At 57.9% G+C, this 19,900-nt stretch overlaps 3 protein-coding genes across 5 annotated transcripts; 1 reads left to right on the top strand and 2 right to left on the bottom strand.

The window, feature by feature from the left end:
* Positions 1 to 2,811: 2,811 nt before the first annotated feature.
* On the bottom strand, positions 2,812 to 14,279 carry RRP12 (ribosomal RNA processing 12 homolog). The gene is made up of 34 exons (XM_041415332.1): positions 13,845 to 14,279; positions 12,728 to 12,963; positions 12,558 to 12,641; positions 12,253 to 12,329; positions 11,962 to 12,067; positions 11,674 to 11,790; positions 11,422 to 11,560; positions 10,985 to 11,112; positions 10,600 to 10,698; positions 10,423 to 10,514; positions 10,234 to 10,345; positions 9,972 to 10,069; positions 9,715 to 9,829; positions 9,305 to 9,447; positions 8,998 to 9,119; positions 8,813 to 8,877; positions 8,541 to 8,703; positions 8,299 to 8,453; positions 7,851 to 7,918; positions 7,570 to 7,663; positions 7,209 to 7,367; positions 7,004 to 7,084; positions 6,820 to 6,925; positions 6,576 to 6,683; positions 6,324 to 6,481; positions 5,884 to 5,975; positions 5,635 to 5,793; positions 5,285 to 5,457; positions 5,032 to 5,148; positions 4,841 to 4,890; positions 4,482 to 4,560; positions 3,830 to 3,897; positions 3,344 to 3,426; positions 2,812 to 3,150 (listed from the first exon to the last, which is right to left on the bottom strand). The coding sequence occupies exons 1-34, from the start codon at positions 14,047 to 14,049 to the stop codon at positions 3,048 to 3,050; spliced, it is 3,954 nt and encodes a 1,317-aa protein (XP_041271266.1). The 5' UTR covers positions 14,050 to 14,279; the 3' UTR covers positions 2,812 to 3,047.
* A 129-nt stretch (positions 14,280 to 14,408) lies between these two features.
* Positions 14,409 to 17,071, top strand: PGAM1 (phosphoglycerate mutase 1). Its single transcript, XM_041415348.1, has 4 exons — positions 14,409 to 14,645; positions 15,011 to 15,285; positions 15,799 to 15,979; positions 16,074 to 17,071. The coding sequence occupies exons 1-4, from the start codon at positions 14,504 to 14,506 to the stop codon at positions 16,241 to 16,243; spliced, it is 768 nt and encodes a 255-aa protein (XP_041271282.1). The 5' UTR covers positions 14,409 to 14,503; the 3' UTR covers positions 16,244 to 17,071.
* Positions 17,072 to 17,626: 555 nt separating this feature from the next.
* Positions 17,627 to 19,868, bottom strand: EXOSC1 (exosome component 1). 3 transcript variants are annotated; one of them, XM_041415350.1, is made up of 8 exons: positions 19,787 to 19,868; positions 19,491 to 19,606; positions 19,243 to 19,317; positions 18,578 to 18,666; positions 18,465 to 18,470; positions 18,338 to 18,371; positions 18,172 to 18,222; positions 17,627 to 18,093 (listed from the first exon to the last, which is right to left on the bottom strand). In XM_041415350.1, the coding sequence occupies exons 1-8, from the start codon at positions 19,815 to 19,817 to the stop codon at positions 17,770 to 17,772; spliced, it is 726 nt and encodes a 241-aa protein (XP_041271284.1). In that variant the 5' UTR covers positions 19,818 to 19,868; the 3' UTR covers positions 17,627 to 17,769. The 3 variants fall into 3 exon arrangements, with proteins under 3 accessions (XP_041271284.1, XP_041271286.1, XP_041271285.1); XM_041415352.1 differs by lacking the exon at positions 18,465 to 18,470 and having other exon boundaries at positions 17,627 to 17,876; positions 18,009 to 18,093; XM_041415351.1 differs by lacking the exon at positions 18,465 to 18,470.
* Positions 19,869 to 19,900: the final 32 nt, after the last annotated feature.

Raw genomic sequence — 19,900 nt, 5'->3', positions numbered from 1 at the left:
ACTGGAAGAGCCGTTTTATTCCCTGTTTTTCCCCTCTGTGGGTGAAAGTGCCTGCAGTGCTCACAGCCAGGGTCCCTCTGGCCCTCTGCACTTGCTGCACCTGCAGTGCTCAGGTAGCAACAACAGAAAGAGAACTTGGAAACAATTGAAACTCTAGATTGGAGTGCTGAGGGACTATGAATTAATGTAATATTTGTTTAATTGACTAGGTTTCAGCTGGAGTGGTCCCTTGGCATTTTAAAACTCCACACTTAATTATCTTGCTGCCAATCATTTCAGCTCAAACACCAAAGCTCCTTTTACACTGCTGTCCCCAGGAGGGTTTTCCCATCCCTGCACCATGTGGGTGAGGAATCCCAACTCTGAATGGGGAACCCCGAAAAGCCCTGTAGTGTGCTTCGAGGATGGGGTGGTCCATCTGGATGTTGGGTGGGCACAGCCCCATGGGGCACATCTGCCCCCAATTTTAAGCTTGAAGAATCAGGGTGGGCATTTGCAACTGTCCCAGCCAGGACTGGGGACAGCGTGTTAGTCCCTGCCAGCCTCTCCTCAAGCTGGTATCTGCAAGGGTTGAGAACCCTTTGTGACAATGTCATGCACAAGAGTAGCTCAATACTAGTACCTCATGCTTTAAGGGGCTCCTGGGTGAAGAAACAGCCTTCAAGGCACCTCCCAGCTTGAGCAGCAAGAGCCAAGCATGTCTCCAGGCTCCAGGTCCCCAACTTGTGCCTCTCCATGAGTAACTGCAAAGTAGTTGTGGGAGGCAGCTGCAGGAGCCACGACCCCCACCACCCCTCACCTGCCCCATGTCAGAGACGTGCTCAGGCTCCTGAGGGTCCCCAAGATGCAGCTCTGCTCCCTGCCAGGGGCAGCTGCTGGTGGGGAGCAGGCTTGACTCACAGCCAGCCTTCTCAGGCAGGATGACATCTCCTCACCGAGGTTTCCATTGCATTACATGATTAATTAGCTGATTAACAAGATGTTGTTGCAGTAGAATCCGTTCTCTGGACTCTGGCTCAGGTGAACACCATCCTCTGTGCTAGTAAAACTCTTCTGTTCCATGCAGGGCAGTAGAATCCGTTCTCTGGACTCTGGCTCAGGTGAACACCATCCTCTCTGTGCTAGTAAAACTCTGCTGTTCCATGCAGACATGTACTAATTGAAGCAACAACATGCAAATGAAGAACAATAGAGTGAGTAAGCTGGAGCTCCCAAATAAATTAGCTACAGCCTCCTCCAGGCCCTGTCTCCAAGGAGAGAAGGGAAAGCAGGAAGACAGACAGCTCTGGTGGGTCTAGAGCCTCAGGTTACAGGTGTTGGTGTCTCAGAAGGTGACTGCTGCCTGTCTCCCCCTGTCCTGCTCTCAGGGGGCCCAGCATCAGGCCCATGCTGCAGGCAGCAGAGGAAGATGGTGCAGTTCCTGGTCACAAGGTGCTGCTGGAGAAGCCTGCTCCTGTAGGCCAGGCTGTGAGCTGCCTTCTGGCAGGACGAGCAGCAGCACCTCAACTTGGCCCTGGAGCTCAAGGGTCCCACTGAGAGCCCTGGGTGGAACAGCACACAGGGAACAGCATTCCTGACAAGGCTCGACCAGCGTCAATACAAGAGCTCCTCCTCCATCCCAGGCTTTTAAAAGGATCTTGGGGAAAAAAAAAAAAAAAAACAAAAAACCCCCCCCCAAAAAAACCAAAAAAAAAACAAAAAAAAAAAAAAAAAAAAAAAACAAAAAAACCCAAAAAACAAAAAAAACCAACAACAACAAAAAAACAAAACCCAAGCATAAGAAAGCCACAAAACTGGATTTGCAGCCTCCAGAAAGAAGCCTGCAGTAAGAGGCTGAACAAGCACAATCCCTTTAGCTTATTACAGAACTGAGAAGCGTTGCAATAAAAAAACAAAACCCAAGCATAAGAAAGCCACAAAACTGGATTTGCAGCCTCCAGAAAGAAGCCTGCAGTAAGAGGCTGAACAAGCACAATCCCTTTACAGAACTGAGAAGCGTTGCAACTGCAGCATGTAAGCTGCCACAATAGGAAATTACAGAGGGCTGAAGGCTTTTTAATATGAAAGAGGAAGGGAAAGCCATCTACATTCACCAACACATGTTCTCTGCAGTGTGAGCAAAGGGACCTGTATCCACTACCCTCAGCCCTGCTCTCTTCAGCACACTTTGGCCAAACACCATCTTTTGCACGCAGCATAGAAGTAGCTGAGCAAAACCTGATGCTCAGCCCAATGTGACAGGGCTGAGCAGCTAAAAAGGTTCAGGATTACTCATGCTGCTCAGGTCTAACCAGCAGGAAGTGGCCAGAGCAAAGGGCTTCTCTCAGCTCTCGAAGTAAGAGAAATGGCAAGGCACAGAGGTTTGCTGTAGCAGTTTTCCAGCCAGTTTGAAGAAATTTGCAGCGAACTGTTCCTGCCCTGCCATTAGGCATGGCTGATATGGGGAAAGTGTCCAGTGGTCAAATGGCAGTCACTTTCTGCTTGGCACAGATCCCCTGGCCATGGTTTTGGGCAGAAGAGTCTGCCAAGGAATTTGGTAAAGAAAGCTGATTGTAAGGACTTCAGCCTCTCTGGTTTTGTTCTAGGGCAGCTCCACATCTCAGCCCTACTGCACTTATGCCCCACTGCTGCTCCTGGCAGCCTCCAGGCAAGCCCAATGTGGGAGAGAGAGCTCTGGCCCCAGGTCCAGGCTGATGCTGGTGTGAGCCCTGCAGGATGCAGCCCTGCAGCGGCAGAAGGACCTGCTGCACATGGACAGAAGGCACAGCACAGTTATGTAAGATCTGCAGGGAAGGAGAGGAGGAATCTGGGCCGGGTAAGAACAGAGGATATTTATCAATACAGAGAATTCTTTACATATCACTTGCTCTCACACACGCACACCCATGCCTGTACCAGGCACAGAAGGGCCATTAGTCCATAATACATCCAAGTGGTGTCCCAGGGAGTCTCAAACAAACGGAGGTCACCTTCAAGAGGACCCCGAGCTGTTCCACTCGGAGGATGCCGTGTCCTTGGGCAGGCGCAGGCGGAACAGCGGAGCGGTCTCAGGAGCGCTGGGACTTCAGACGGTTCCTGCGGCCAGCCTTGGCCCCGCGCTGCGCTCCCTTCATCAGGCCCTTGAACTGGCCCTGCATTTTCGCCCGCTTCCTGCAGGGAGCAAGGAGCAGGAAGCTGGTTTGGTGCAGGCACTGGACACACCTAACGCATGGGGATGCCGCTCCAGACTCCGCAAGGAGTGGCACAGCAGATGACAGGGAGCTGCCAAACCCACCAAACAAAACCTAACAAAATGCAGGATCAAACCCATTCCCACTCCTGTGCCCTTCCTGGTTAGCCTCACCTTCTGTTGAGTTTAGCTCTGTTCAGGGGGATGTAGGCATAGGGGTCGAGTTGGCCTTTCTTCTTCACGTCACCTTTACCTTTCTGTGGGAGACAGCGACATGAGAGAAGATGCAGCACCAGGGAAGAGGCATGCGTCCCCTTCCAGTGCAACCCTGAGACCTGGCTATCCCAAAGACTGTGTTGCAGTGGGGTGCCAGCTGAGCACACTGCCCTGGGAGCTGATTTCCCACCAACATGTTGCTACAGACACCTGCTTTGAGCAGTGAGCAGGACCTGTCCATGGCAAGGACAGGACATGAACTTTGAAATGGGCTGGCAGTGCTCAGAGATACTGAGTGTTTGGCAACTCCTCTTGGAGCAGAGATCCCCTCCAACCTTGGTGCTACAGGACCAGCAAAAATGCTGCTGCAAAAATGATGCTTCCTGCCCCAGCAAAGTCCAAGCATCCCCACAGACAAAGCCTGCAACCCCATGGGTCCCTCACCTTGGATCTATACACTGCACCAAAGGCTGGCTCCTTGTTCAGTGGCCGATGGATCCCAGAGCCTCCAGCTGGAAAAGAGAATGTGTATTGGAAATGTGCATTAGGAAGAGCATTGCCAGCAGGTCAAGGAAAGGGATCCTGCCCCTCTAACTCAGCCCTAGTGAGGATGCACCTGGAATGTTGTGTCCAGTTCTGGGCTCCTCAGTATAAGAGACACATGGAGCTCATGGAGCTGGTCCAGTGGAGGATTAAGGGTCTGAAGCATCTCTCTTATGAGGAAAGGCTGAGAACTGGGCCTGTTCAGACCAGAAAAGAGGCACCTAAAAGGGGACCTCATCAATGTCTGTAAGTATCTGAAGGGAGTGTGTAAAGAGGATAGCACCAGGCTCTGCTCACTGCTGTTGGGCAATAGGACAAGAGGCAATGGCAGAAAGTGATGCACAGCAAGTTCCACCTGAACATGAGAACACATGTTCTTTGCTGTGTGGGTGACTGTGCACTGGAACAGACTACCTAGAGGGGCATTCTGGAGTCTCCCACAATGGAGATATTCAGGAACCATCTGCATGCAATCATGTGCCATGTGCTCTGGGATGACAAACAGTTCTGGCTCTCTGGGGAGCCCCAGACTGGGCACAGGCAGAGGACTTACCTCTATACTGAGAGCAGGTTCCAGCCTCAGCTTCCTCATCATCTGGCTCCTCTCTGAACCGACGCTTCTGACTTTTCTTCTGCAGAAAAAGACAGCAGGAACCCTGCAGCTGGCTTGGCCTTACAGTTCTGCCCTCCCATTGACCCTCAGCCTCCTGCATCCTCCCACGGGCACCGAGAGACTTTCCAGACAGCACATCCCCATCCCAGACAACTTCCTGCACCCCTCCAAGCAGCTGGCAATTGCCTGGTGTCCCCACTGGCCTTCTGGGCAGAGCTGCAGCTGCCATGGCACAGGCAGTGGTTTGGCAAGGATGAGTTCCCTCAGCATCTCCTCAGGACCACGAGCCCCATACTCACACTGCGGAGCCCCACATCTTGCAGCACATCTGCCATCTCCTCATCTGCTCCTGCGGTACAGGATAAGAAGGTCAGTGTGTGATGAGGGTATGGGAGAGCATTCCCCAAGATCCCACGTGCAGGTGGCAGGATGAAAACCATTCAGAGACCCAGAGCAAGTCTAGAGTGGCCCCTTTCAGCCCAGGTAGTACCTTTGGCTTCATCATCATCCAGCTCCTCTTCCTCTTCATGGATGATCAGGCGTCCATCCTCAGACATCTGGAAATCATGGTTCACTCCTTTGGACCGCTTGGGGCCTGGCTTGGTGGCTGCTCACAGAGAAATGGGTCAGGGCCTGGAGAAGGATCCAATTCTGGGGGCAGCAACCCCCAGAGCCCCTGTGCATTGCAGCAGCCCCTGCCCCATCTGTCCCACCCCAGCCTCATCTGAAGCTCCACTCCTTACCCAGCACCCGCTGGGACACATTAGGGTCCAGGAAGTTGAGGGGCTCATCATCTTCCCCTTCCTTCAGCCATGCCTGGCCCTTCTGCCGTGCTTGCTTCCTCCACTCCTTGCTCCGATGCCGTTCTTCCTCTTCCTCCTCCTCATCCTCTGAGTCAGCCAGGATCTCCTCCATACTGGTCAAAATGTGGAGAGGACGAAGGAAAATGGATTAAGCCCAGGGGTGCACCCTGCCCCACAATGAAGAGCAGCCCTGGAGATGTCTCCAGCACTTCTAGAAGCACCAGCTGAGCAGATGCAGTGCCAAGCCCCCTGTGGGGGCTGCTCTTTCTTCACCCTGAGCCCATCTTCACCTGTCTCCTCTGGGCTGTGGTGGTGGTGCCTCCTCCTCATCCATATCCGCAGCTGCCTTCTTCAGGGCACGCTGCTTGCGGCTCCGGGATTCCGCCTTGCGGATGTTCACCAGCACCTTATGGTACTCGGCTGGCAGCAGCCCCTTCACCAGCTCAAAGCTGAGGAAACACACAGAGAGCAGTCAGCACCCACCTTCTCCTGCACTGCTTCCCAGAGAGCCCCCTCACCACCCCAGGAGACTGGCTTACCTGAACTTGCGGATGAACTTGATGAAGAGGTTTCGCAGCTTCATACGGAAGTGGCGTCTCATGTCATCCGAAAGGTTCCCCACAGCCTCCAGCTGTCAGGACAGAGACCCTCAGTACCACAGCACGCCTGCCTTGGGGACCCAGCCTCCCAACCTTTATCTGCATGGCCACCTTGTTCACCCTGTTGCCATCTCTCCATGACTGCCCAGGTAAGGCCACGGGGAGGTGTCCATGCTTGGCAGTGCTAGTTCATGGGGCTTTTCTGGCATGTCTATGCCAGGATGCAGGAGAGGAGCCTCCTCGCTGCCGTCTCAGCCACTGAGATCAAGGTTGTTTCCTTGGCCCGCAGGGAGAGTGCAGCTGGAGATGCTCCTGTCTGCCCAAGACAGACACAGCTCTGCCCCACCACCCTCCTCAAGGCATCCAGTGCGTGATCTCACCATTGTCTGGACATGCTTGGCCAAGAGCTTGGTGTCCACCAGCAGCAGTGTGACCTTCAGGAATCCCAGGGCTGCCTTGACCACATCCCGAGTGCGGGAGGCCAGCAACAGGCAGATGTTCTGCAGGAGCTGCTCCACCACACTGAACTCCAGGTGATCTGCAACCATGATGGGACTCAGCCACAGATGGCTTCCTCCTAGCACGCACCTCCCCAAAGGGCTCTGCCTCGTCCCCCCAGCCCTCCTGCTCACCTTTGAACTCAAAGAACAGGCGGGTCAGTGCCAGCACAGTGCAGCTGATCATGGTGACTGAGCCAGTGAGCCCCACGTAGATCAGGAGCAGGAACCGCTGCATAGCCTCTGCAAGAGGGGGATGACTCAGGGCCTGACTATGCTGTGTCCAGCAGCATCCCTGGACCATTTTAGCAGAATGCTCGGCATGGGTCTGATCTCCCTAGGGCCAGAGTGGGGCTGAGCAAGCAGAACAGAAGCTCACCTTCAGGGGTGGGTCCAAAGCGGATGAAAGCATGGCCCATCTCCACGAGCAGCATGAAGGCGTTCTTGCGGGCCCCCACTGACACCTCCTTGGTGCATAGGATGACCTGAGGAACACAGGCGTGTCACCACTGCTGCCACTACCACAGCCAGAAGCAGCCAGCTCGTCACAGGACCATGCTCACCTCTGGGACCAGGGCAGTGACAAAGGGCTCGTGCTCTGCAGATAGCTGCTTCACAATGTGGAACAGGCATTTCAGCCGTGGCTGGGGAAAGAAACAGACCAGCACTGGTACACCCAGGGACACACACCTGATTACCCCTGCCGCCCACCCCATCCCTTCCCTTCCAGCAGTGGCTGATCACCACCACCACAGCCCCTGTTCTCACCCTCTTGGCCGGGGATGCTGCGCTCTTGAGCGAGTCCAGCAGTGCTGTCTGCAGGTCCTGGAGGTGGGAGTGGACGAAGGCCTGGCAGGGAGCGTGGGGAGCAGCACACACCTCCTCCAGCACACGATACGCCTTCTTCTGCAAGCTGCGCTCTTTGCTCTGCAGGGACAGCCAACATGCTCCCACTGTCAAGGCAGCCCCTCACCATGGTGTCTGAAGGGACACCAGCACCCCACACCACCCAGCAGAGACCCATCCCTATGGCAGCTGCTCAGTCCCTAGAGTGTGGGTCCAAGCTGGCAGCAAGCAGAAGGTGCCCCAAAGCAGCCCCAGCACCTCTCAGGGCTGAGGACCAACTCACCTGGAGGGAAGGCTGGATGGTACGGTACAAGGAGTCCAGGGACTGCTCATCAGCATAGGGTGCCATTGCCACTATCAGGTCTAGGATGGAGAGTCTGCAGCAGAGAAGGACATACAGCTGCAGCTGTTAACTGTGGTATCACATCCTGACCAAGCTGGGACACCAGCTGCGAGTCACATCAAGTGCACAATGGTGTCAAAGCCCACACAGGACAATGCCCTAGTGCTGCTCACCAGGAGCACACCAGGAGTTTTACCCATTAGCATCAGCTCCCAGGTTACCTGGCAAACTCAGAGCTCTCAGGACTGGTCAGCTTTGCACTGGCTTTCTCCAGGAATCCACACACCATCTGCACAACAGGCACAGAGAGCAGGATCAGAACTGATTGAAGTGAGTGCTTTTACAAAAGTTCACAATCCACCTGGCAAACAACTTGCTAAAGGACTTTGTAGAGACCAGAAGCACCAGTAAGTCAAAAAAAGACCTGGACAAATTCACAAGGAGCTTGTGCACGATGGGTGAGATATGACTGTAAGACTAGGGAATCCCAGAACGTGGGCTGGAGAGGTCTCCCTGCCCATGAAGGCAGGAAGGGCTGCTCTCGGACTGAAGCCTTTCTTCCTGTCCTCTTCAATCAGGCCTGCACCAAAGCCCCATCAGACTGAGTCTGGCTGGGAGAGACTGGCCCGAGCCAGGACAGCTTGCCCCAGTGCCCCACAGGCCCCTCACCTGAGGATCCGTGATGGTCAGGTAAGCACGGACAGTGTCCAGCACAGAGCGGCGCTGAGCACTTGTGCCCCCATCCTCCTCGGGTTGGCTGTACACGTTGAACAGGATGGGCAGGAAATTTTTGGCAAAACGACCCACTTCTGCTCGCTCCGCATCTAGGGAAAGGATGACAGGGGGCTACAGATCAGCATTTCCCCTCCCACAGGTGGCAGGAGCCCACAAGGACCTGTTTGCCCCCCAACCTGTCTCGCAGCCTTTGTGGATGAGGGTGCGCAAGGCCTGGCACACAGTGGGGCGGAGATCTGGGCGCTCACTGATGGCCATGCCCAGGGTGCGGGCCAGCCCCTTGAAGGCCCCCAGCACATCTGTGGGATGGGTGCAGAAGCCAGGAAGCAGAGTCCAGACCTGGAAGACAAAAGAAAAAATGGGAGGCCACAGTCTTTGCCCAAGTCACTGCTCCCCAGCCTGGTACCAGGGGTACACTATGGCAAGGCTCCCAGGCACTGCTTGTTACCTGCCACTGCAGCGTGTCGTAGATCTTGGCCTCCACACTCTTCCCAGCCTGGGTAAACTCCAGGGCTGCAGAAGAGAAAGAGATGAGCGGAGCAGAAGATGTTGCAAAGCCTTGCTCCACACCAGGGCAGAGAAGGGAGGTCCCACCCTGGACTGCTGAGGCCCCTAATGTGCTGCTCTCCTCACCTCTGCTTTTCAGGGCAGCTGCCAAAGGCAAGAAGTAACTTGTGAAGAAGCCAAGCCGTGCACCCTGCACGTTGTCCCGCAGCACCGGCAGGAGCCAGCTGCGGGGGAAATCCAGTGTCTCCCTGGGGAGGAAAGGCATGGGTCAGGAGGGTGTGGGGCACTGCCAGCATCAGCCCCTGGGCACAGGGCACCTTCACCCAGCCCCAAAGCTGGGCACAGGTAGGCTTAGCAGCCATACCTGCAGCACTGCATGGGGACTGGATGGGAACATAAAGCTGTAAAGCTGCTACCCCGTGATTGTACTCACTCCTTGCCATTGATCTCCAGGGGCACAGCTTCCAGTAGCACCTCAGGACCCATGGTGCTCACAGCAGCCCCCACTGCCTGGTCCACTTCAGCAGTGTAGGGAAAGTGTGGGGAGAGACGCAGATCACACAAGGACTGGAGACACTGTGGGAACAGGGCAGCACAGTCAGAGAAGAGCCATGTGCACAGGTCTGGCACATATCACTCTGCCTGCCAAGGGATGCCAGCTGCCCTGCACATCCCTGTGCCCAGTTTCCGAGAGCTGTGCACGCTCTGGCCACAAACGGACAACAGAGCAGGGCAAAACAGCATGGCCCTGCTCCAGCTGGAGGGGGCAACACAGCCTGGACAACAGCACAGCCACCCCACCAGCCTCTATGGATGAATCTGTGCCCTTTTAGCCTGGCTCACCTTCCTCATGATGGGATGGCACTGCTTCCCGCATGTCTCAAAGAAGATTTCCAACACTCGCAGAACTTCATCCCACGCTGCATGGAAACGGTATGTCAGCCCTTCCTCCACTGATCTGGGGAGAAGAAAGAAGATGGTCACAATGACAGTATTCAGGGTGCCCACCAGGCCTGCTAGACCCCACTGAGGACTGGGCAGAGGCTGGCCAGAGCTCAGCCAGACCCATGGGCAGCCCCTCCCACATCGCTGCTCCTCACCTGAACATCTTGCACAGGTAGGCAGCAGGGACTGGGGCAGATGCAGACACAGTGCCCACATCTTCCATGTGGGGAGCAATGCACTCATTCAAGATGGTCTGCAAGGGCAAACAGGAAAAATGGGACAGCTGTTGGACCACAGAACCCCCAGTCTCACATGCACAGAGGGGCATACCACTCGCTGGCAAGCCCCAAGCCCCATGGCAGAGCCCCCCACAAGGCCCAGGATATCCAAGCAGGGAGAAGTGTCTGAATGTGGTACCTCCAGGGTCTGTGCTGCTGCTGACACCACCTGGGAGTGTGGGGAGAGGAAGCAGTTCATGGCAGCAGAGAAGAGCCGGGGCAGGTGAGCCCAGCACAGGTCCTTCTGCAGCCTGGAGAGGAAAGAAAGGCCAGGTTAGAGAGCAAGCAGCCACCTCTCCCCTCACCCAGCCATGGCCCCCGTCTGCACCTGCCCAGGTTGATGTGTGCCCGCTCCATGGTGGACAGCCAGGTCAGCAGCGGCTGCAGGTCACTCGTGCTGGGCACGTAGTCGTAGAGAGCCTGCAGAAGCAGAAGGTTGGGTAGGTGGGTGGGTGCTGTGCAACTGCCAGCTCTGTCCCTCCCCACACTGGTGCCCCACACTCACAGTGATGATCTGGGCATTGAGCTCAGCTGGCAGGCAGGCCACGCTGGCCTGGGCGCTGAAGAGGCTGTGGAAAGCCTGCATGGCACACGCTGTCACCAGCTGCAAAGGACATGGTGTCAGGAGAGAGGGCTCTGCTTTGAACCCACTGTCCCCCTATCCCAAACCAGGCTCTGCCCTGGAAAACCCAGCACTATTGCAACTATGCTGCATCTGCATAGCCTCCCTCTTCCACAGCAGTAAGGCCAGAAAGCTGTCCTGGGCTCTTTTCCATTTGCATCTGCATTTCCAGGCTCCCAAGTGACAGCTGAGAGAATGTGATCCCTTTCAGAGTGTAGCCCATGGGGAAAGGGTCTGTCCTTGTCATCCCTGGAGCAGGAACACTCACCACATGGCTGAGGGTCATGACTCGGAGCAGGGTCTCACAGCAGGTCTTCACCACAGCTGCAGGGAAGCAGGGCAGCACGTCCCGCAGCAGGGCAAGGACATGCAGGGTGGTGGTGGCCTCCTTGGCACCTACAGGAGCAGAGCAACCTCTGAGCCTGTGGGACACCACAGCAAAGCCCTGCCCAAGGCAAAGCCCCATGACACCAGTGGGGCTGACCCACAGAACCAGGGTGAACACTCCCCTAACTTCTGGGAACAGGAAAGCACCAGAATGCCTGAGGAAGCTTCAAAACACCATTGGTGCCCCAAAGATATCTCATACCCTCCCCAGCAATCCAATGTGCTGCAATCTCCCCTCTTCCCTCCATATCCTTATTCTCCCACAGTGGCAGAGTCCCCCACATGCAGCTACAGACCCCATGCTGCAGTGCCCCACACCTCCAGCTTTTTCAATCTCCTGCACACAGAACTTGGCGGTGGAGGGTGCTGCAGGGTGATGCTCAGGGGCTGCATCGCCAAACATGAACTCGCTGCCCCTCAGGACAGAGCACACGCCATACTGCGCTGCTTTCCGCACCTGGGGGAAGAAGAACCCAGGTGAGCAGAAACTGCAGACCTGGGGGTACAGCCATCCCCAGAAACAAACCCCAAAAGCAGCATCATCTCCTTCCAGAAGAACTGGGCTCTCACCTTGGGCTTGGTATGAACACAAAAGCTCAACAAGCCATGATAGACCTGCAGGGTGACAGGGTAGCTCCAGGCTGCCAAGTCTTGCTTTCGTAGCAGTGTGGCCAGGCAAGAGAGGACCTACAACAAGGGAGCAGCAGGGGCATTAGCATCACCCCAGAGAGACATCTTCCTTTCACTGCAAGGGCCCCAGGCTGAGCACCCAGCACCACCCTAGAGCAGCAGCCTTGACCCCAGCACTCAGCAGAGCCGGGCAGAGCTGACACGGCTGGCTGCCTCTTGGCTACTCACCCATCGCAGGGCAGAGGTGGAGCTGCTGCAGGCCTGCGAGGACACGATACTCATGAAGGCTTTTGAGGCATCTGAGAACTTTTTAATAAGAACAGGGCTCGGGACCCTGCCAGGAGAAGGGAACATATCGGTAGGGTGAAGAGCAGACAGCTGGTAGCAGTCACAAAGGGGACTGCATCACCAGCTTAGCCCAGCTGGATTTCTTCCCCAGCCTGGGGAGGGAGGACAGCACCAATCCCTTTCCCATGATGGGGTCTGGTAGCTGTCTCTGCTTCTCTGCCAGCCACTCACCGCTTTAGGACAAGGTTAAGCAGGTAGGCGACAGCAGACAGCGACTCAGGGGACTCCACTGCCTCCAGCGTGGTCATCTGGGAACAGAAGGTGGCTAAGTGATGGGGTGCAGGGGGACACACCAGGCCAGCCCTTCCCCAACCCCTGGGGAGGGGGAAATGAAACCAGGAGCAGTCCAAGAGCATGTCTGCTGAACAAAGCCACTCGGGCTACAAGCACAGCACCTTTCTCTATCCCTCCCCAGAGCCCACCCACGCTGCCAGCAGCAGCTCCCCTCGTGCCCCTTCCACACAACCAGCACTCACCAGGGCAGCAAAGTATTCCGTCTCGCTCTCCGTGCCCCCCCGGGAACGGATCACCTCCGTCACAGCCGCCAGCACGGCACAGATCTGTGAGCAGCCAGCAAAGCAGGTCAGCGTCTCTCAGCCTCACAGCCAGGGCCCATCCCCTTCCCCAGCCCTGCTCCCGTCCGCACCTCTTTGTGAGCAGCGGAGCTGGATTCCCAGAAGCGCTGCACCTTGCTGAAGGTGACGTTAGTGCAGTCGCTCAGCCCGCTCAGGAAGGTGCCAGAGGACTTGTCGGTGGCAGCCCCGTCAGCGCTGTCCTCCTCCGTACGGAGCTGCGCGCCGCCACCCGCCCGCTGCGGCCGCAGGGACCCCGACTGCAGCTCGTTGTGCAGCTTCACTGCATCCACCGTCAAGTTACTTTTCTCTGCGGGGGTGAGATGGGTCAGAACTGAGAAGTCACGTTGCTCCACCGTTCACCCCGAAATCCCCCGTGCTCCCCTTCCCTCCCAGACTGGCTGAGCTGGGGCTCATATCCAGCATGTGGAATACAGGTGCTGCTTCGCCCCGATGGGCAAAAGCACATCAATAACTAAAGAGCTCCTCAGGAAGAAACCAGAGCACAGTCCAGTCATCTCTGATGGAAGAGAGCATCGTGTCCATGCAAATGTGTGCCGGTGTGCCAAGGCTTTACCACTAAGCTGCTTATTGTACTCTGCCCTGTTTATCTTCTTCCACCTGAAGCCCTAGCAACCAGACAGCCAGAACAGATGGTGCATGTTCCTGTGAGTCCTAGACATCAGCCTGCAGCCAGCATCTACATGAGATGCTGAGATGAGATTTCCTTGGCCAGGCATCTGCATGAGATGCATGATAAATATTTCCTTGGCCAGGAGCAGCCGGTGTTCTCGCAGTGCCTGGCACACTTTGGTTTATCTTCCCCATCATGTGGCCAGCTGAACGTTAGTTTGTCACATTCCTCATCATACCAGACACCACACAGCACTTAGAGGTATGGCCGTGGGCTTTGGGGAGCCTCGCAGGGCGCCAGGCACTGCGGCATGCGGTGCCCCATTCTGCTTCTGAGGCCCGGTGTCACTACGAGTTTGGCTCCTTACGCCGTGGCCTCCGTTGTACTCTCAGGTTTGCTGCCTCTGCCTACCCTGGAACTGCCAGCGGCTCCGCTCTCACTCCTGCCCCAGCCCCCGCTCTCGGAGGACGCCAAGATCCACCCCACAGCCCTCAGCGGCCCTGCACCCCCCCGGGAAGAGCCGGAACATGTCAGGAGCCGCCTGCCCCTGCCCTTACCCGCCGGCCGGCTGCAGAAGCGGCTGCGGGCAGCCAGACGATGCTGGCGGGTCTCGGGGTTGGAGTCGCTGCTGTGGCCCTTCCGCCAGCGCTTCAGCTTGGCCGCGGCTCCCGAGCGGAGCCTCCCGCTCCGCGCCATGCTGGACCCGGCTCCACGTGCGGCCGCGCCCACAGCCCGCTTTCCGCTTCCGGCGCCAGCCGCCATCTTTAATGAGGGCAGCCATCAGGGCAGGCCGAGCGGGCGAGAAGCGGTGTCGGGGAAGCTCAGCGGGGTCGTGCCCAATCGGGGCTGAGATGGGAGACGCGAGGGGCCCAGGGGCAGCCACCGACAAGAGCCCACCAGACATGCCCCTGCCCAAGCCCCGGCCCTGCGAAACCGCTCAGACCAAGCCTGCGGCCACGGGCGAGGAGTCACGTGTTACTGCGTGTCGTGACGTCACGGTGACGCCACGCCCTGAAGGTCGCACCGCCCTTCGCGGCCGCGCCATGTGGTACGTGCGCCTCCGCCTGGCGCGCGTGTAGCGCATGCGCCTCCCCTGCCACAGGCGGCGCGCGGGGCGGGGCGGGGCGGGGCCGAGCGGGGGCGTTAGTCGCGCGCGGCAGCAGCGTGAGGAGCAGCGCGCCCCGGTCCCTCAGCCCGCCCCGGTCCTCAGCCCGCCATGGCCGCCGCGTACCGGCTCGTCCTCGTCCGCCACGGCGAGAGCGCCTGGAACCTCGAGAACCGCTTCAGCGGATGGTACGACGCCGACCTCAGCCCCGCCGGGCAGCAGGAGGCGCGGCGCGGTGGCGAGGCCCTGCGAGGTACCGGTGGACCAGGGAGGGGGTCCCGGGCAAGAGGGGGGTCGCGGGGGCCGGGGGAAAGGGATGCGGCCTAGTGCGGTCACGATGAGCCTAACGGGTGCTGGTCTGGGGCTCTCCGGTGCTGGGCGAGGGCCTCCAGGGCCAGGTCGGGCGTTCAGCGCTGCTGGGAGAGTCCGAGGTACCGCAGTGTGCTGCTTCTCCGGTACCGGTCGCGTCCTGGCCGCCGCCGCCGCTTTTTGTAAAGACGAGGACGCGACCGCTACCGGTGCGGTGAGGCCGCCGCCCTTGGCCTTTCACCGGTTGCATAAGGCCGGGCACTCACCTTCCCGGTCTTCCTCCGCCCCCCCTTTCCCCGTAATTTCTAGATGCCGGCTATGAGTTCGACATCTGCTTCACCTCGGTACAAAAGCGGGCGATCCGTACTCTCTGGACCGTCCTGGATGCCATTGATCAGATGTGGCTACCCGTTATCCGGACCTGGCGCTTAAATGAGAGGCACTATGGGGCTCTCACGGGTTTGAACAAGGCTGAGACAGCAGCGAAGCACGGTGAGGCGCAGGTCAAGATCTGGAGGCGCTCCTATGACATCCCTCCGCCTCCCATGCAGTCTGACCACCCCTTCTACAGCACTATTGCAAAGGTAAGACCCATTGCTCTTTGACTGCCTTGCTAAGAGTCTCTTAAAAGTCACCTGCAATGTGGCCTGGCTGTCTGTGTAAGGTCTCCTCTGTCTCTGTTGCGTTATCTGGGGCTGTTGTGCATGGTGCTGGTAGACTTTAGGCTGAGTTTATCCTGCCTTCTCTCTGTGGAGCTGCTGGGCATTGTGCAGGCAGATCCAAAGAAGAGGGCACAATATCTCTGTTAATCATTAGTGCCATGATCCATTCATGGATGTTTGATCTGGTTTCTTTGCCTGGATAGGCAATGCATGACTTTTCCCAGGAGGGCTCATGGCCCTGACTCATTCATGGCTCATGAGTGGCTCATTGCAGCCCCAAACCTCAGAGTCAATTTCTTGCTTCCAGGACTGGCTTTGCTTACATATAGTGGGTCCTCAGGTAGAGAATCTGGGGGAGAGACAAAATCTTGCCACCATATTCCCACACTGGATGGGAGGCACTGGGCTGCTGTGTGAGCACGGTCGTTCTCCCAGGATCGCCGCTATGCCGACCTGACAGAGGACCAGCTGCCAACATGCGAGAGCTTGAAGGACACCATTGCCCGGGCTCTGCCTTTCTGGAACGAGGAAATCGTCCCACAGATCAAAGAGGGCAAACGAGTCCTTATTGCAGCTCACGGCAATAGCCTGCGTGGGATTGTCAAGCACCTGGAAGGTAGGTCACCCCTGCAGGGGCATCCCAGGGACCCCTTCCTCCCCAGCTGCCACTGAGGGAAGGTCCAAGAGTGACGGCACTGCTGTGTTTGCAGGCATGTCAGAAGAGGCCATCATGGAGCTGAACTTGCCCACTGGCATCCCCATTGTCTACGAGCTGGACAAGAACCTGAAACCTGTCAAGCCCATGCAGTTCCTGGGGGATGAGGAGACCGTGCGCAAGGCCATGGAGGCCGTTGCTGCTCAGGGCAAGGCCAAGAAGTGAGGGCAGGCAGCAGAGCACACAGTAGAGCCCCCTGCCATCCCCCACCCCTCTGTTCACACCCCCACAGTTGTAGGAACTCGGAGCTGTGGAGCTGGAGGCGCTCCCCACGGTTAGGCCCATTCCCTCAGACCAGGCTCCCCTCTGCAGATAGCCTGGGGGCTCCGCGGCGAGGGCTGGACACGGAGGTCTGGTGTGAAAGGGAGCCCTGTCCCTGCCAGGCAGCGACCCCACACCTGCCCACGCTGTGATCCCAACCCTCAGACCCTGTCTGCAGAGGGACAGGCCAAGCAATCCCTTGCCATGCCAGGCTCCTCCTTTGCTTTGCATCCCTGGCAGCTCTCGTCACCTGTTTACTGTAGTTTTGTCACTTGATTTAGTCCTCCTGGGAGCAGTGAGGCAAGTGCAGTGCCGGCAGTGACCAAAGTGGGTACCCCATCCCCTCGTGGGTGCGTGGCACAGTGACTGGGATGCCACTGGAAGGGTTGTGTTTTTGTGCACGTGGTACAGCACCCCAGGGTGGTACTCGCGACTCTGGCCCAGCTCTGCCAGCCCCTGCTTTAACTATACTGCCTTCAGACAAGGGTGAGGGAGGGAGCCTGTTGCCTGGAGGTCTGTGTCTGCGACGTGCTTCCCCCAGCTGATGCACATCCTCATCCTGCTGGTGAAGCAGGTGCTGTTGTGTCCCATCCCTCACGTGTGTGTACGTGGCCTGTCGCTGTGGCCTCCCCTCTGCCGGTGTCGTGAGCCTGGGCTTGCACGGGGTCAGTGTAACTGTCCAACCATAGCAGCTGTCTTGTTCCAGTTCAATAAAGGAGTAATGCGCAATAAGGAGGTGTCCACGTGTCTCTGGGCCGTGTGGGCTCCCTGCTGCCAGCATGTGCACATGCAGCAGTCACTGCTGGGCACAGACATGAGCATGCAGAAGCTGTGCCAGGCTCAGGGAGCAAAGCTCAGCTCTGCAATCTCTGCCAAGAGGGTGATACCCTGCCATGCTCTGGTTTTTGGGCTCTGTGTGTGCCACACCCTCGTCCCAAAGGGCAGGGCATGCACGTGTGGCCTGAGGAGATACATCCCCAGGCTGTTCTCACCCACAGCCCACACTGGGGTGTGCTGAGACACGCTCTGCTCCGGGCTTGTCTCCTGTGTGGGGAAACCAACCCAGAGAGGTGAGTGCCCAGCACAGCTGCAACCCAGGGCTCTGTGCTGTTGGCATCACTGCAGCAAAGTCACTCCATCACTCCCCTTCATCAGGAGTGAAAATGTGCTTCCTTCTACCCCTGGTGTAATAGAAGCTGCTCCCTCACCTGCTGTGCTGCAGGAGCCAGACCAGAGTGCTGTAGATAGCCCTGGCTCCCCCACTGACTGTAAAGAATAAAACAGGAAGCTCTCAAAAAAAATTTATTATCCAAAAGCAGCAAACCTGTCCTGCCAGTGGAGGCCTGGCTGAACCTGTGAAGGAGGTGGGAGCCCAGGGGCTGCTCTGGTTCCACAGGCCCCAGAGCTGCAGCCCCCTGCCCCCTCAGGTGTTACGTCTGCAGGAACTGGGGCTGCACCCGGGCCACCTTACGGAACTCCTTGGTGTGCGTCCGTGGGCACTGCATCTCGCACCAGCTGATGGGCACCATCTGCACCCCTGGGGCACAATATGTCAGGGCTGCTCCTTCCCAAACTTGCTTTCCTCCATGCGGAGAGGGAGGCAGCTTCATCAGCTGCCCCTGAGGCAGGGATGAGCACTGTTTCAGCCCAGACCCTGTCCTGCCCCTACCTGCCTCACTGCGTGCCACCACCACGCCCAGCTCGTTCTCTGCTGTGCTCAGCAGGTAGTTGGACTGCGCGTCCCCCAGGGAGATCTGGTTGGACAGGGGTTAAGGGAAAGACTTCCACGAGGGAGCTTGAGCCAACCCACTGTCCCTGAGGGGGAAGGATACAACTTTGGCCAGGACGATGTCACTGGGGCGGAAGCTCTTGTACACTTCTACCTGCACAGGAGAGAGCAGGCAGTGCCACCAGCGTGCTGTCAGTGGGGATACAGGGCCCCCACGAGCATAAACGGGGCAACGGGTGTAGAACAGTTACTGGCAGTGGCTCACTGACCTTATCCTTCTCCGTGGCTCGGATGTCTTCTCTCCTGAAAAAGGAGATGGAGGGATCTGAGTGCCAATGAGCAAAGACGACTCAACAGCCTGGGGCAGAAGCCGTCCCGGCCTCCCTGGGTGCTCACCAGGACCTGCTGGACAGCAGCCCAGTGCTCAGGGCAGCGCTCCAGCTCAGGCTCAGGCTGCCCACAACAGCCTTCCTCCCCCGAAGGGTGGGGGATCCTAACCTTTTCCCTACCGTATGGTGCCTCGGAAGGTGGATTTCAGCGGTGTGGAGCCAACATACAGGATGTGGACCTTGGCAAAGCGAGAGTTAATACTGCAGACCTGCACGTAGGAAAAGGGAACTCAGTGGTCCAGGCAGGGAAAGGGCAGGGAGCAGGCAGGGCTGCATGGGGAGCTCAGGTCTCACTTGGCCTCCTCCACCCTGTGACCAAGCAATGGTGGGACACCTGGCAGCAAGCCAGGTGAGGAGGATGATACTTGTGCAATTCGAGGCACCAGAATAAGGCTGAGACCTGCAGTGACCCCAGTCCCTCTCCTGCCACCAGGAACGTAAGGAAACTAATCCCTGGTCTGTGTCAACCTTTCTACAAGCTGCTTGAGACACTGACCTGCATGTTCCCTGCCCCAGAAAGAGTTATGGAAGGAGAGCAAAACATCCTCCCCTCAAGCCCACCTCCGTCTCAGGGCAGGTGTCCCTCATGCCAATACCCACTTTCTTTGTGAGTGAGAGACTCAACGGAACCTGTGGGCTGCCCCTGCCCTGGTGGGAGTTGTACAGAGGGGACTAAGAAGCGCAGGGACTCCTCACCCCACCCCATCCGTGTGCAGGAACAAATCTCAGTATGAGACACAGTCAAGGCCCATGCAGTTTGTCAATGCAGGGCTCCAGCGCCCCACCTTGCATGTCACCACAGCCCCCACGTTGGGCAGGAGCTGGGACTCGCTGTCTCTCACCACCGACACCACGGGCAGCTGCAGGGCAAGACACGAGGGTCAGCACAGGGCACAGCTCGTGCAGAGGATCACCAGCCGAACCCCATCGGAGTCCCATTCCCCGCCGCAGCCCGCTCTCCAGGGAGGCTGTGCAGCCTGGGCGCACGGCGCTCAGCCCTGGGGAGGAGCAGCCGTGCCGCGGCCGCGCTCACCTCGCTGTCCTCATTCTTTCTCTCCAGGCAGCCAGCCAGCGAGGAGAAGATGAAGCCATGACGAGTGTAGGTCCCGCTCCCAGCCGTGGCCTCCTCCGTGCTGCACAGCCGCTCGCCTGCGACACAGGGGCTCAGGGGCTGCCGGGGACCCGGGCACAGAGCTCGCTCCCAGCCGGCCTAGTGCGGGGCATCCCGGGACAAGCTCTGCCTCGACCCTACTCCTCTCCTAAGCCACCGCGCTCCCTTTCCGGGCAGCCCCAGCCCCAGGAGCCCCGAGCCGCACGAACCGCACTCACCAGGGACGCAGTAACGTGCAGGAGGCGCCATGCCCGCTGCCGACAGGGCATCACCAGAAAGCCCTCATCCTATTGGTTCCAGGCGTCAATGCTGCTCTGTAAGCGTCGCGGCTA

Source organism: Onychostruthus taczanowskii, unplaced genomic scaffold (genome assembly GCF_017590055.1).
Source record: "Onychostruthus taczanowskii isolate IOZ18803 unplaced genomic scaffold, ASM1759005v1 scaffold5, whole genome shotgun sequence".
NCBI classification, from domain to species: Eukaryota; Metazoa; Chordata; class Aves; order Passeriformes; family Passeridae; genus Onychostruthus; species Onychostruthus taczanowskii.
Note: the sequence above shows the minus strand (reverse complement) of the source record. Positions and strands in the feature narration are given on the sequence as shown.